General features: G+C 38.8%; 2 protein-coding genes across 6 annotated transcripts in view; one reads left to right on the top strand and one right to left on the bottom strand.

The window, feature by feature from the left end:
• The window catches only part of LOC111334998 (trafficking protein particle complex subunit 10), a 29,536-nt gene extending 16,273 nt beyond the window's left edge, over positions 1–13,263 (bottom strand). Inside the window, exons 1-9 of one of the 3 annotated variants that reach the window (XM_088731034.1) lie at positions 13,106–13,243; positions 9,715–9,818; positions 9,501–9,582; positions 4,990–5,137; positions 3,694–3,887; positions 3,030–3,231; positions 1,814–1,925; positions 1,304–1,560; positions 1–63 (exon numbers count right to left, since the gene is read on the bottom strand). The exon at positions 1–63 is cut by the window's left edge and continues 81 nt beyond it. In XM_088731034.1, coding sequence (XP_088587160.1) covers positions 1–63; positions 1,304–1,560; positions 1,814–1,925; positions 3,030–3,231; positions 3,694–3,887; positions 4,990–5,073 — 912 coding nt within the window. In that variant the 5' untranslated portion in view covers positions 5,074–5,137; positions 9,501–9,582; positions 9,715–9,818; positions 13,106–13,243. Of the gene's footprint in view, positions 64–1,303; positions 1,561–1,813; positions 1,926–3,029; positions 3,232–3,693; positions 3,888–4,989; positions 5,138–9,500; positions 9,583–9,714; positions 9,819–13,105 lie in introns of those variants that run through there. The other 2 variants (XM_088731032.1, XM_088731035.1) reach the window with 2 other exon arrangements.
• LOC111335006 (glycoprotein endo-alpha-1,2-mannosidase) lies at positions 13,264–15,873 on the top strand. 3 transcript variants are annotated; one of them, XM_022940846.2, is made up of 3 exons: positions 13,264–13,349; positions 13,851–14,806; positions 15,462–15,873. In XM_022940846.2, exons 1-3 carry the CDS (start codon positions 13,279–13,281, stop codon positions 15,491–15,493), a joined length of 1,059 nt encoding a protein of 352 aa, XP_022796581.2. In that variant the 5' UTR covers positions 13,264–13,278; the 3' UTR covers positions 15,494–15,873. The 3 variants fall into 3 exon arrangements, with proteins under 3 accessions (XP_022796581.2, XP_022796574.2, XP_088587165.1); XM_022940839.2 differs by having other exon boundaries at positions 13,851–15,873; XM_088731039.1 differs by having other exon boundaries at positions 13,310–13,349; positions 13,748–15,873.
• Positions 15,874–16,010: the final 137 nt, after the last annotated feature.

The raw sequence follows: 16,010 nt of genomic DNA, 5'->3' as shown, positions 1-16,010 counted from the left end.
TTTTAACACCTCTAGGCTCGTTAGGATGATACAGCACGACGCTCCACCAGTTGGCATGGAGATCTTGAAGAAAGATTTAGGCAAGGAAGGTTACAGCATGTGCCTTGCGGGCATATAACAATAGAGACCTTAAGCAACCACGACGGCGACGGCAACGAGGACGTGGAAAAACAAGAGATCTAATTGGCAGAACAATAGCCCAGCACGTGTATTTTGAAACTTTGTACATTTCTTAGCCGTCCTATACAAAACAACAACGTGAAATCGCCAAAATTTGCGTCGTCTGCGAACCGAAACCGCGACGGCAAATTATTTCAATTTCCATTTGGAACTCGACGCTGCTTTTATACGTCATGCTGAAGTTGAGCTGTGGCGTCGTATGAGACAGTAAGCTCATGCAGCCATTTTTAAAATTCTAACTAAGAGTAGAAATTTATTTTTTAATCGAAGTCTTCCTTGGCGTTGCCTTCCTGACTGCTTAAGGTCCCTAATAACAGGAATATGAAGGTGATAGGAGCATTGATACTCCTTAGGATACGCCATGTACTTCATCGCCGGTAACGTCCCGGTATTAAGTCAAGTTTCCCTAAGAATCCGCCAGTACTCAAATAACCTCCTGGCTGGGAGGAATTATTTTGAAAATAAAATATCTTGCATGATAATATGACATAAAGACAAAAAGCTGTTATGTTTTCATTCAAGATGGGGTCTCAATTTTTGTGAACTATAAAATAAAACTATCAAATGAAGAAGCAAAATGGACTGGTTAGGGTACCAGAGCTTACTTCTCTATTCTTTAAATTTTTATCTTAAATGGGGCTTCGGGCCCGTTAAGTTACCGGGACTTTCGAGAAACGGGCCCCTGGCCCACAGCTGGTGACCCTTGCCCTAGTTACAGGAGTATGATCATAGCAGGTAACTTCCTGGCATTTCACCAAGCAACCGTACGAATTTGTCCGAGTTAATAATCCTCCTGGGTGGAAAGAAGTGCTTTGAAAATTCAACGTCTTCCTCAAGAAAATGATACCAGGGCCTTTGCTAGGGCCTGAACCTTGACCTGTTGTCCCACAATCCGGTTATACTACATGACAGATGTCCTTCTTTTACATTTTTCATGCGAGAGAAGGCAAACGTCAGACGAACGCGTTCTCCAAGGGTTTGCCTCGCGCTCTCCCACACACCTCTGAAAAACGCAAAAACAAACCCTACGTATCTCGGACGAACAACTTTCTTACACTCCCACCAGTCTTGAGATCATCAATTTTCAATAAAAAGAGAACCTCTAAAGAAATAATAGTGATACCTTAAGTTCGTCCATTGCCAGTTCATGAACAAGATTGTGTAGGAACTCCAGCAAGCGTTGAGCAATTTCCCATGCACGTCGCCCCAACTTGAACAGAAGAATACATTGTCGGGAAAAAAGGTAATTTCGTAGGTCAATATAGCTGGCTTCTTGTGTCTTGATGAGTTGTCTTAAGAAGTCTTGAGAACTCTTAGCTAACAATACTCCATCAAAACATTTGTAATCTCGCATGAAGACATCGATGCAGTCAAGGGGCTCTTGGTGAGAAAAAGAAGTAAATATTTGTCAGATTTTACACTCTTTCCTTTTTTAAGGAAAGTCATGCTGGATAAACACATCAAAGAAGATTCCTGATTTGAAGATAAACTAGCTTTTTTGACAAGGAAGATCCCTGCCATAAGATGACAATCAATATGGAAATTAGACATGAGAACATGTGAAAATCACTGGTCTAAGTGATCTTTGAGAAGGAGAAAAAACAAAATACATAGAGCTGCCCTCTGTCAGTACCTTTAAATTTAGAGTTGATGACCAGCTGAGTCAAAAGAGCATCTATTTCATCGTATTGAATCAAAGCTTCTTCATAGAGACCCAGCATCTCAAACACAAAGGACAATTCCTCCTAGATATCAAAACAAAAAATAATATCTCAATGGGGTACTTTAATCACTCCCATGGGTGACCAAGACAGAATTTTCCTTACAACTTCAATACAATATCAAGCAAACAAGTGATGAGAATAAAGAAAAATGTGAACAAGGAAGATCATCATTTGATCCAATACCAAATTCTCCAAACTAACATTACAAGAATTGTATAGCAGACAGTAAGGAGAATTACTGGTATGATCTTGGGAGTCAAAGGGTAAATGGACCACCAAGTTTGAAAAGCTGTGCCACCAAGGCCAAGGTTGGTTGACCAAAAACCTCACCACATGGCTGATCTAAACCATTTGTCTCTGGTTTACAGCCATCCTTAATAAGTTTGTATGTGGAAAGAGCTTGCCTTTTCAACACAGCACTTTTGTGAAACTGAAATCTAAAGCTTGGTTATCATCAGGCACAAAATATTCATGTTTCCTTTTTGTTAAAATGCATGTTTAAAATTTTCAAGAATCTTTACATTCAATAATTTGAGTTGAGGCCAAACAAAATTCCCAGCCCATCAAAGTAACTCATTTTCTTTTCATCAAATGCAAATATCATAAAATCAATCATAACTATTATCATGATGTTGTTTGATCCCCTCACTCCTCAATCTAAATATCAATATTCCCACCACTGTCTGCCCGACATTTCTCATACTTTTGCACTAACAATTTGGTTTTAAATCAGCCAATCCCCAATTTCATCTCATCCCTTTCTCTCATCACTTTTCTGCTTCAAGATGTACTCATGCCAATAAAAAAATATATATTTTTGGTCACTCCTATGAGAGGAAAGGTCATACCAATACAAATACAGGAACCAGTGGTTATACAACCTACCATCAGTAAATGTAAGATATTTAGAATCAAATCTTATATCTTGCACAGAGAAATGTTAGGGTTTGAACTCAGCCCTTTTAACCCTCTTAATTTGAATTTGATGCTTTTCTTTGAAAATGCCTTTCCTCAGAGTTTGTAAAGACCTTCCTCAGGAACCATAAGGATATTTTCATGTAGCCTCTGATATCAAACTACATTTTCTCACGAAGCCTCTGATATCAAACTACATTTACATCTTACATGCAATAAGAAATATTTGGTGAAGCTCCATTGTGGTTCAGTTCGTCTCTCCCTTAGTGATCTGACTTGATCTTCAAACCTCCCCAAGTGACGATTGAACGAAGATAGCAGCAACTGCCGTAGTTTGGTGACCAAGTTCTGCCATGATTCTGCAGATCGTGTTGCCTGACTCTCTTTAAAAGGTTCCCAAAGCTGTATTATTCTAGCATGGACAAAGTTAAAATTATTGCTGGCTGAACAACACTGACTCTTTTCAGACACAAGAACAATAGTGCTTCACAGTGTAAATCTCAGTATGTATAAAATAAAAGTAGATTCTAGTTACTCTTTGGGGTCAAAGAATCAAAGAATGACATCTCATATCCAACTAACTCACTGTACAGGATAATTAAAGGACACACATATGTGTCATGTATGACTTACTGCTTTAGTTTAGGTTTTAATGCATGCCTTTCTAAACAAGTTCTCAATTTTACAAGTGTTCAAAGTTGGTGTATTTTGTTCAGGCTGCTTCCACATTAGTGATTGTAATGCAGTTTTCAAAAACATGAGATTGAGTGTCTACTTAAATTAAACCAAAAGTTGACGCGAGACACCAATAAAAACAAGCATTTTTTCATTTATTTTGGCTCAAACATTTTATACTCTCAGATATTACACTCACCTTTCATTGTTCTTGCCACCAAAATCACTTTTGATTTTATCAAACACTGTACTGCGAGGAAGTTGCAACTTCGGTTTGTTTCCCTCCTGTGCCACAACTTGAATAATCATCCAGTCAACAATATTTCTATCACGTAGCTTTTTCATCCAATCCGTGATGCTGTCTTTTATCGTGCTTTTAAACTCATCTGCATCCTTTTACATAAAAATTATAAATACTTTTTAGGACCTACAGTAGTTGTAGCTAACTTGCTATACAATGCAAGTAAAACAAATTCACCTTTTTAATCTTATTTTGAGGTAACAACTTAACATTAGAAAATTAAGATAAAGAAAACAATAACCTTTAACTCTTTTACCCCTAGGAATGACTAACATCTAATTTCTCCTAAAAATATCATCACTGAATCACATATTAAGGTCACAAGAATTAAGAAAATAATCACCAACTAAAGGAACTTTTGATTGTTCAACAAATTCTCCTTGTCAGCACCTTACAAAATGAATAGAGAGCAGTATGGAGAATATGCATACTGATGGAAGGGTGTAGAGAGTTGAGTCAAACTGCCGTAGTTTAGTAGAAATTCCAACCCAGGATGCAAAACAAGAACTACAAATTTTTAAAAGCATGACTTCCTGGCCCCGGTTGTTCAAAGGATGGATAATGTTGAACACTGGATAAATCTCTATCCACGGCAGTGGATAGCGCAGTACGTTTTGGTAACACTTATCCACTGGATAGCGAATTATCCATTGGATAGCGTTATCCACCCTTTGAACAACTGGAGCCTGGCCCCGGTTGTTCAAAGGATGGATAACGTTATACACTGGATAAATCTCTATCCGGTGCATAGCGCAGTACGTTTTGGTAACACTTATCCACTGGATAGCGATTTATCCATTGGATAGCATTATCTGCCCTTTGAACAACCGAAGCCTGGTGTACAAAGTTTAAGGAAAATTATAATTATCTTAAGGTAAAAGATTGGGTAATAATTTCAAAGTTTCCCAGAAAAATTTCTCTTCATAGTTAGCTGCTCATTTTGTTTACAATCCAACAGCCTTGAGCCCAATATTATATGGACCTTTGGTACTGTCTGTATAAATATCATTCACTAAATTTTCCATTGAAAATAAAGATAATTCAAAGATACAACAACAAGGGATCAAGAGAGGAGAAAAGGCAAAATTTAGTCTACTATGGACATCTGTATGATAACTTTGAGAGGCATTTCAAGACTTGAAAAATGTGAAATACTGTTTCTTGAGGTTATGTTATCCATTTAACAGTCTATACCTGGCAGGCAGTCCAATAAATATGAAAGAATGGTTGTTTGTGAAGACTTGAAGCACTACTGACACTACTGACATCGACCAGCATGCCCTCAGACAAACGCACAAAATTTGCTTTCAATTTTACAGTCTTGGCAGGTCTTCCATATGATCTACAATGAAAATCCATCAGTCTTGTTAACCAGGAAACAAACAATAGAAAATCTGTACAACTTCCATTTACACTTATTATATCCAGGGCTCGACACTATGGGTAGCCCACTAGCCACAGACTAGTAGAAATTCAGTTTTGGCTAGTGGTTTTCGATTTCCACTAGCCAGTTTGGCTAGTAAACAAATTGAAATTGACCGAACTAGTTTTTCTCTTCTCAAGGAAGACAAACTCAAACACTTTTCTCGGAAATTCATTACAGGCGTATCGTGTTACCGGGCACATATGCAAATTTAGGTCTGATTACTTTTCGCTGTGACGCGTAAACAGGTGTTATGTTGAAAGAAATATTTGACCAACAAGTAAGCATTTTCTTTTTGTTACAAAATTACTTGAAGAAAACATGAGCTTCCTGATAAAATCACGCGCAAAATCGTGCAGCACTGTAAAGGGATAACATTTCATTTAGAGTGACAACACATGGGTGACTTGTCGTTGTATGCTTACTTACAAAACTTGCCACAACAGAAACAATTAGATGAGAGATATTTAATTCCTTCAACGTTTACAGCTGTCTTTAGCAGTTAAATTTCGCCAATGACAGTTTGCTAGATCATTCAGGAAGATGTTTTGGTTTTGAAACGTTTCTTAGCACCCATAAGTGAAGAAGTCTCAACAGTTTATACAATGACGTCTCGGAGTCTTGAAATTCTTCCAAGAAAGTGTCAAAGCAAAAAGAGTCCTGAAAGTCTTCACGGGAAAATCGCTGCATTTTGCTTTGTAATTTGTTGGCCTGAGAGAATTGATGTGAGGAAAATCTTAGGCCATCAAACAAAATTAAAACTGGCACAATTGACTGTGATAATAACTGTTTTGCTGTGTTTAATTAAACCAGTCAAGCATGACAGAAGGAATGCAGACCATGTGTCAAGCAGTCTCAGATGCAAATTCGCTCTGTTTTGTTTTTTTTCTCAAAATTCCATAATGGATATTAGAGGATTTTTTACCAGAAGTAAAAAAGAAAAAGGCAAAGATGATAGTTCTAAAAAGAGGAGACCTGCTAAAGAAGGTGTAAGTCTAACACCTCCACCACCAAGGTGGAAATTCCAGCAATCGTGGAAATCTGACTTTCCATGGGTTGTTCCCCTAGGTAGAGCAATGCTTTGCACGTGATGTGAAGAAAAAAAGAATCTGTCCAATTCCTCATCAGCATTTTTCTTAAGTGGCTGTTCTAATTTTTGCTAAGAATTTCTTAGGAGCCATGTGGGATCTGCTGGTCATAAAAGAGCTGAAGATTGTATTCGTATTTCAGCCAATCCACAAGAAGAAGCTATTTCTCGAGCCTTGAGACATTTGAACAAAGAGGCCATTTCGAAGTTAGAAAAGCTATTTGGCGTTGGATATTTTGTAGCAAAACTGGAGATGCCATTCACAATGTACCCTCAGCTCTGTCAACTTGAACAGAAGCATGGTATTTAGCTTGGGCAAACTTACAGAACTGATAAGGCTTGCAAAAATTTTAACATGGCAATATCCAAAGAGTTTAAGGGTGAACTTGGGCAGCAAATACAAAAGGCACGTCTTTCAAGTGTCATGATGGACGGTGCGACTGATGTGGGTGTTTGTGAGGTTGAAGATGTGTATGTTTGCATTTTGAACAATGGATAAGCAGTCAGTTCATTTGTAGGGTTCAAATCCTGCTCTGATGCTAAAGCACCAGGTATTACTGAAGCTGTCAACAGTGCTATGATGGACGTCTGTGAAAATTGGAAAGAAAAAGCTGTCGCCTTAGGCTCTGATGGTGCCTCTGTAATGGTTGGAGACGTGGGTGGAAATGCTAGTCATCGAGGTCTGCCTTGTTATACCTGTTCAAACTGCTTGTTGTGAAAGAGGCAACTCCTGTCTGAACAGAGTTATGTGTGACTTCAGCTTAATCCTTGATGTTGGGACTGTTGAAGTCCTTATGAGAATCTCTCTTAATGGACCAAAACCCTCAGAGTATCACTCTTCTTTAGCTGTTGCAAGATGGCTTGACTCTGGTGAGAGGGCTAAGCGGCTAACTTTCATGGACTAATTTCATCAGTAATTTCTTGCCATATGGATGATGGAATATCAGTATCAACCAGTTTAATCATGTGACATCTCATAATTATTACCGTTGCTGTCGTTATAATTATTACTGGAACTGGTCTAAAGATGGCATCTGGACAATCAAATCTCTGAACATTAATTGCAGCCTAACTGATTTCTCTCTCTGGTAACAAAACATCTTAACTATGTTGTATTTCACAAAATAATTGTTTTACTTTTGGAACTGGTTTAAGTAAAGTGTAATTATCGGTACCAAAATTATGTTTGAAAAGGTGTTGTTTGCATTGCGCTTTCAAGTCTTGCCAGTAATTCTGCTGTTATTGGACCTAACCAACATCAAAGCTTGGCCAGTAAAAAAAAACATTTGGGCTAGTAACATCTAAGTTGTCACTAGCCACCAGGTTAGTAAGTTGAAAAGTTAGTGTCGAGCCCTGATATCCCTGACAATTTTACTAAGATATTTACACAAAACGAAATGTAATGTGCAAAGGGAATAATAATGAAATAATTATTCATACATGTAGCATCTTTACCACTCCTCCAAAACAAAAGTTCCTTTTTCCACCCCTCCTTAACTGATTCTAATGGCAGCAGGGGTCAATAATGTTAATTCTTTCACTCCAAGATCTTATTAGCAATATTCCTCATTGTCTACCCTATAATTCATTCATTATCCAACTACACTTAGACGAGTACAAATAACGCCATAGACGAGTACAAATATCACGTGGTATTTGTACTCGTCTATTGTAGAGTACCAGTTAAACAGGTTTTCTCACATCGCGCAAGCGAAGAATTGGATCGTAGTTACCAAAAAAAGAAAAAAGTGGTGGACAATTTGAATCGTATTTCTGACAACGAAGAGTCAGAATGGCTGGCAAATATAGGTCAAAGTTTATTAGATGAATCGAACGAAGAAAAACAGATTGACGACCAGAAAATTTCTTCATTTAACCCATTAACGGCCGCAGCTTTTGTGGAAAACTGTGTTTTGAAGCTAGTCCAGCAGATTTCGGGTCACTGTTGGGGTTTTAAAGCTCGAACTTACCAAAAACCACTTGACAGCTCGTGCACTCGACGGCCTTTCGATCCAAATGCAAAATGGCGGCCTGAAAATCTCGGGCACGCGCAGAGAGCGAAATTTGGACATAGTTTTTGGGTTGAAAAGTCACGCCCCACTTACGACTTCTACTTTTCTCTCTTTCTCCTGCCCTTTTTTTCCCCTCTCCTTGCCTAAAGTTTCTCCTCACTTGCTGGAAATTGAGTAGGCTTCATTTTGGTGTAGAGATTTTTCAGAAACTACTCATTATTTTCAAAGCACATGCTCGGAAAGGTAGGTGGGTAGTGAAACACGATCTTCGTGCAGATTTTCCAGTCCAAGTGACACGGTTTTTTGGCTATTTCTCCAATCTCCTCCACTCAATTGCGCTCATTCTGGTATCGTCTGCAAGATATTTTCAACCCGTTCAAGTACATGCTCGAATTCGTGCTCCAGAGTTAAAATTGATGACGTCACAGGGCGTAGAAAGGGTGTGGGTCCCCATGGGCGCATACGGGCGCACTGGACGTTAATGGGTTAATGAAAAAAATAGAAACAGCAACACGACAACGCGCCAATTCCATTCCGCTTCACACACTTCTGAAATAACAGTGAATAACACTGAAATAACAGTTTGGCATGTTGGATAATAAATAACTTATTAGACGTTTTGTTATGTGGTATCGCTGAGTATTTTTACTCGTTATTTGTATTTTGACTTGCCCTACAGGCTTGTCAAACTACGGCACAACTCGTAAAAATACTCAGCGATACTACACAACTAAATGTCTTATAAGATATATGTATCAGGACTTGACACTAAATTTTCAACTTACTAGCCCAGCGGCTGATGACATCTTAGATGTTACCACAATTTCAGTTTATTTACTAGTAAAAACTGAATTTCTACTAGTCTGTGGCTAGTTGGCTATCATTAGTGTCGAGCCCTGCATCATATATCTTATAAGACGTTTAGTTGTGTAGTATCGCTGAGTATTTTTACGAGTTGTGCCATATTTTGACAAGCCTGTAGGGCAAGTCAAAAAAATTCTGTCTTGGTCATTCATGGGAGTGAAAAGGTTAAGTAATTATGAACCTTTCATCTGAATAAAAAAAATAGGTTTAGGCCCATAGAAATTTAATAACCAGAGAATTCTGCATTCTCTGGTTCTTAATGACCACCACTGGTCAAATTCTTTTTAAAACCTGAAATCATGATATAAATCTTTCCCACCTTCTCCATTCTGTAGATTCCCTTGGTAGTCTCTTCTCAAGTTCTGGGTTAAGTCTATTATACACATCTTTTTCACCATAACCTGTCATTCAAAGATGTATCAGCATATCAAATTATTCTGTCTCTGAAGAGTTGCATACTCTGCACATCAATGAAAAAGCTGATAAATTTAAAATTGCCCTACAACTAAAGGAGGAAGTAAAAGGTATACTACCATAGACATGAATGTGAGTTGTGCCAAAATTAATGATGTTAGAGAAAGGACTCTTTTGGTCTCTTCATGTGGATGGGTCTACATCAGGGCCGGGTTGTTCAAAGCTGAATTAAGAAAACCCAGGGTTAGTGTGAAATTTGATTTCAGATCTGAAAGAAAATTCAGTTTAATTCCATTTGCCTATAATTTGATGATTGAATGCTCTAAGAAGAATTGTGAAAATTATTCCAAAATGGCTTTTGAATAGAGAAAAATAGAAACCTGGATTAAAATTTAACCCTGGGTTAGTGCTAATCAGCCTTCATACAACTGGGCTCTTGTCCTTTACAGTTTCGAGATAATCATTTACAACTCAGGGTTTGACACTGTGACCCAATTCATGTGCTACTGTGATCACTAAAAGTAGCCAGCTAGCCACAGACTAGTAGAAATTCAGTTTTGGTGGTAAACAAACTGAAATTGTTGTAACATCAAAGTTGTCACTAGCCTCTAGGCTAGTAAGTTGAAAAGTCAGTGTCAAGCCCTGCAACAGCTAAGTAGAGAGGTGCTATAAGAGTTAAGTGCATTTCCCACCAACAAAACCCAATGACCTTGCTGGACCAAAATGCTGCTGCATGTCCCACAAATTAAGCATGCTGAGAAAGAAAAGCTTGCCTGTCAGGCTCTCAGAAATTGAGTAGGTTCCTGGTCTCCCCTTTCAGTCATTAAATCTCACAGGTGAAAATGACTTTGAGTCAGTCACTCGCAAAGCTCAAATCCACTCTTCATATTTTCCAAAAATCAAATATCATCTAACTTCATGTGTTATCTTTTGATTCCTAGCTTGAGAATTTTCCATCTTACACATCCCATGACTGCTCTAATAAGCCCCAGGGAAACTTATTGATTTGCAAGGGACTTTCAGTTGCTGGGGGGGAGTTTGTAAGAGAGGAAAAGGACTTATTTCTATTTTTCTCCTGAATTTTTACCAGGATCTTTAAAAGATAAAGATGAAGCTTTCCAATACAGCTATAATTTGAAACGACATGGTATCAAGTCAAAAGGAATAACAATACAGCTAAACCTTTGGATGTTCTTATCAGGGAAGATGAGGCGTACTGTAATTTCCGGCCGTTTACCCGAACGGCCGATTACCCGCACCAGCCGATTATTGCATGCAGCGAAAAAAAAAGTCAACAGATTACCCGCACTGGTGGATAACCCGCACCTTAAAAACAAAGGAAATTTGTACAAATGTGCTCTACAATTCACAACGTTGCATACTTAACAGAATGCGAATTCATGGCCACATTTTGTGCGAACGATCATTCAGCGCCATGTTGATTTCTCAAAAAAATCGATATCTCTGGTTCTACTGGGCCTAACAAGTCCCTTAAAATGGGAAAACTCTCTTTAGCTGAAGCTAGTGTTAACTGGAAATTTGTTACTGATGTGCCAGTTATCCTCTGTTTATTTTTGTGACCATCAAGGTTTTGTTTACACGCGTGCCGATAGTAATTTGTTCGTCGCACAACTAATTGTGCATGAAATAAACTCGAGTCGGCATCATGTTTTTGTGCCGCTTTGTGGCACTCTTAATACAATAAAATTCATCTTTGAGGTGGAAACGCAGGTAGGTGAGAATATTCTTCAATTCAACCACCAGTAGATTTCAAAAATGTTACATAACGCGCACCTCCCGATTACCCACAGTGGCGCGCATTTAAGGCCAAATCAACAGATTACCCATGGGTAAACGGCTGGAAATTACAGTACCAGAAACTTACCAGGGGGCTTTTCAGGCGACCCTAAAATCCAGAATGGGGGAAAGGTGGAATGGCAGAATAACACCCCGAACAGCGGAAAATGACCCTAAATCCTAAACACAGAACGGCGGAAAATGACCCCAAATCCTAAAACACGGAATGGATGACAGGGCCTGTTGCACAAATTTTGTGCAAAGACAGTCAAGCGCTTGGCTCATTCATTCCCACGACGATAACATGCGTGACCAAACTTGGACTAGTGTGAGAGCAAGAGAGGTTTGCATGGGGTCGTGCGTGTGGGAATTTCTCATGGCGTGAGAAGACAAAAGAAAGTTAATAGAAGGAAGCCGTCAAGAAGAATTTGAAGAATTTCTTCGCAACCAGGTGTCCAAAACACCACCATCCTACTATGAAATTTACGGCTTACATATCAGCAGAAGAAATAAACTTTCTGTACAAAAAAAGAGGCTATTTCACTAATTTGTCTAATTTGCATGGCAAGAATAGATCCTGTCAGAAGAACCCCGCTAACTTAAACCCGGTGAACTCGAAACCCCCCTTACTCGAACTTAAAAACAAAACCCAATTTCCCTTGGATTTGACCCCCTTTTTCCAGTCATTTGCTAGTGGCAACTCCTAAAAGACGCAACAGTGGAAAATTACCCTAAAGCCTAAAAGACGGAATTATAGGCAGGCCAAGGGAGCAAGAGAGCCAAATAAAAATCAAGTGTACCCACTCTAATTTCCCTTTAGGAGGATAACTTCTGCAGATATTATGTCAATACCTGAAAAAATTATCTTTCCCTCCTAATAATGTGTAATATCATGCTGTGGATGTTTGGTTTGTTTCTCTTTCATTGCCTAACAATCAATTCCCAATAAATCAATCAAGGTGTTGTACAATTTTCACCTTTAGTTAACTGCACATTCTAAATCATTATGCCTTTGTAAATTCAGTTAACCTTAGAGAAAACTAAGAAGAGGACAAGCGATACAATATCTGAACTTCTTTGGTCTGAATTATTACTCAACTGTCCGTTAACTAATTTATCGGCTTCCTTCTTTAACTTTCTATTGTCTTCTCATGCCATGAGAAATTCCCACGAGCAAGACCCCATGCAAACCTCTCTTGCTCTCACGCTAGTCTAAGTTTGAATGAGCCAAGCGCTTGACTGTGTTTGTACAAAATTTGTGAACATGCCCTGTCATCCGCCGTTCCGTGTTTTGGATTTGGGGTCATTTTCCGCCGTTCCGTGTTTTAGGATTTGGGGTCACTTTCCACCATTTTGCCATTCCACCGTTCCACTGTTCTGGCTTTTAGGGTCACCCAGGCTTTTCAGAGAGACTTATAAAAGGGAGAGCTTCTAACAGTGTTTAAGATGGGTATTTTTTTTGCACAAGCCAAGACACAATTTGAATCCTTAAAAAAAATCGCCTTCTTCCGTAGCTGGTCTTTTAAGGGAGGGTGAACATTATTGCGAGTATTTCAAGAAGATAGGGTCAGTTGAGACGTGTTCGTTGATAACAATAATCTGATTTGAAATAATCAGAGATTGACATCCTGAAAACGCCTGGAAAAAAGGCGAAAGAGAAACCCAACACAAGATGCTAGTATTAGATGAAACCCCTTCAAATCAGATACTCACAGGTTACTTTTGGTTTTAGGTCCATGTCGGCTTTCTCAGATCTTGAACGAGTCCATGCATGAGAGAAACGTCAACGTAAATTTGCAGTTGCAGAAAGTTAAAGGCAAGAGAGCCGCCATTTCGGAAGTTGAAGTCTACTGTTCTTGCGTTGTAAGAGGTGTCCGCTAAAAAAGATGAGCCTGCAGTTTTCAAAACAACTTGTATGGAAAAGAGTAGAGGAAACGTCACGCTCGTTTGATCAGGGGTACGTATAGGTACTTCGTCCGAGGATTCCGTTGCAAAAAGTTAATGAAGAAACCAATGCATTCTGATCTATGTTATTTCAAAACTACACGTCCTCATAATCAACAACAAACATATGAAACATATGTGTGAACTGCGATTATGAGACGTATATAAGAACGATCCTTCGCAGTAAAGCACTATTTGAGCAATAGTGAAAATCAGACCTGAAAAAAATTCACACATATGTTTCATATGTTTGTTGTTGTTTGATTTATCATCTACGGGTTTATATCGAATTAATTTGATGGCCTGCTCCCAGTTGGCTTGTTAGCTCAATTGGTAGAGCGCTGCACTAGTATCGCAGAGGTCAGTGGTTCGAATCCCGTACAGGCCTGAAATTTTTTTTTTTTTTTTCAGGTCTGATTTTCACTATTGCTCAAATAGTGCTTTACTGCGAAGGATCGTTCTTATATACGTCCTCATAATACTGGTATACAATGTATCCGTTTCGCATCCATAGAAAGCGCCGAGTTCTATTTGTTGCCGTCCTGGTACTCTTTCTTCTTGGCTGTTTAGCAACCTTCACAGTTATTTCTTCTGAGGAGAGAAGGGATGGAACGCCAAAAGTATTAAATCCACAAGAACGGGAAGAAGATCTGAATCTGAAAGGATCTGACGATGAATTGCCTTCGGAAACCAATCAAACAAGCCAAGAGGTTGACCATGAAGAAGGCAATGAGGAAACAATGGATATAAATCACGCGAAAGAAGAAAACCCAAGCACACCGAACAAAGAACATGTGTACGAGGAAGATTTGTTTCCTGAACCTAACTATAACATCCACATATTTTATTATGCTTGGTATGGAAACCCGGAGCATGATGGACAGTATGTTCATTGGAATCACCGATTCCTCCCTCATTGGAATCCCGATATAGCCAGGCGTTATAAACAAGGTTCTCACACCCCTCCTGATGACATTGGATCTAATTTCTATCCTGCATTAGGCCCTTACAGTTCAAAAGACCCATCTGTAATTACAGACCACATGAGACAAATGAGGACTGCTGGAGTAGGGGTGGTTGTTCTCTCGTGGTACCCCCCTGGTAAAGCAGACAATGAAGGGATCCCTAGTGATAGTTTAGTACCTACACTCTTAAATGCAGCAGATAAGTATAAGCTCAAAGTAACCTTACACATTGAACCTTACAAGGATAGGAATGATAAAACACTTCATGATGATGTCAAATACATCATTGACACCTATGGCGAACATAAGGCTTTCTATAAATACACAGTACAAGATGGAAGAGATTTACCCATGTTGTATGTATACGACTCCTACCATACCCCAGCAGAATCATGGGCACAGTTGCTGACACCTGGAGGATCACACTCAGTACGTAACACAGAGTATGACTGTACATTTATTGCTCTGATGGTCGAAATGAACCACAGAAAGTACATAGACACTGGTGGGTTTGATGGTTTTTATACATATTTTGCAACAGATAGATTTACATATGGATCAACTTGGAGATTTTGGCCCCAGCTCAGATCTGTTGCTGAGCAAACTAAAAGCTTATTTATTCCAAGTGTGGGAGCAGGGTATATAGATACTGGAGTGCGGCCTTGGAATAGCGAAAACACACGAGCAAGGAACAATGGAAATTATTACAGAAACAGCTGGAAAGCAGCCTTGCAAACTAAACCTCAAATTATCTCAATTACCTCATTTAATGAGTGGCATGAGGGAACACAAATTGAGGAAGCTATTCCTAAATCCCAAGATGGACTAGTATACAAAGATTATAAACCCAATTCACCTGACTTTTACCTGAAATTGACAAAAGAGTATGTTGATAAGTTTGCTGCAATGCATAAATAAAATGTTTGTAGTGACCACATGTTTTCAAATTCTCAGTAATGATTGGTTCAGTCCAGTTTGATCTGGGTTGTTAGTTTTTGTGGAGGTAAGTGAAAAAGCTATAGGAAACAAGTGGGGGAGCTATGTAGAGCAATTAAAGGGGTCAGAAGAGCATTACTGAAAAAAAAAAAAGAAGCATTTCCACATGTTCTTTTTATTTTTCTCATGTGAAATAAACCAATTTTTGCTCTCACTCTTTTCAGCTCTTATCCACTGGGATCCTGAGACAGGCTAGGTTTAGTTAACAGACTAAAGGATATAGGATTATAGTGTGGCTTAATGGTAAGCATGTGGACACCCGATCAAAAGTTTTGTTGTCTTGTGAAGACACCTTAACTGGTGTCTATCCATAAGAGGCCTAAAGGACTAATCAACCTGTGTGGTTCTTGTATGAATCTGATTGAAGGTGATCAGTAGACAAAATTGGGTTAAAATTCACCATGGCCTCTATTCTTTTAATTTGGACGTGGGATCAGAAAACCAGGTCTAGTGCACAAAGTGGAGAACCTTTGGAGGGAACTTGCCAGCAACAAAACGACTTTAGCAATGCCTGTTGCTCAAAAATAAACTTAATGAATACTTACCTTCAGATAAAAATGTTGTTACTTTTTTAAAGCAGTGGTCTTCATTTTTGAAACTGGCCCAAACAAGAAGAAAATGAGTAATACTGTGACTCAGTAACAGTGAGACCACAAGTCCAAATACCATAAAGCTTGATGGGGTTATGGCTAAGCAATCCAGATTTAAAAACA

This window comes from Stylophora pistillata, chromosome 8, assembly GCF_964205215.1.
Source record: "Stylophora pistillata chromosome 8, jaStyPist1.2, whole genome shotgun sequence".
Lineage (NCBI taxonomy): Eukaryota > Metazoa > Cnidaria > Anthozoa > Scleractinia > Pocilloporidae > Stylophora > Stylophora pistillata.
Note: the sequence above shows the minus strand (reverse complement) of the source record. Positions and strands in the feature narration are given on the sequence as shown.

Coding starts and splice junctions, on each gene's coding strand:
- LOC111335006 (XM_022940839.2), top strand. CDS start 13,279: ATGAGCCTGCAGTTTTCAAAACAACTTGTATGGAAAAGAGTAGAGGAA. Junction 13,350..13,850: donor TCACGCTCGTTTGATCAGGG/GTACGTATAGGT, acceptor TCGCATCCATAG/AAAGCGCCGAGTTCTATTTG.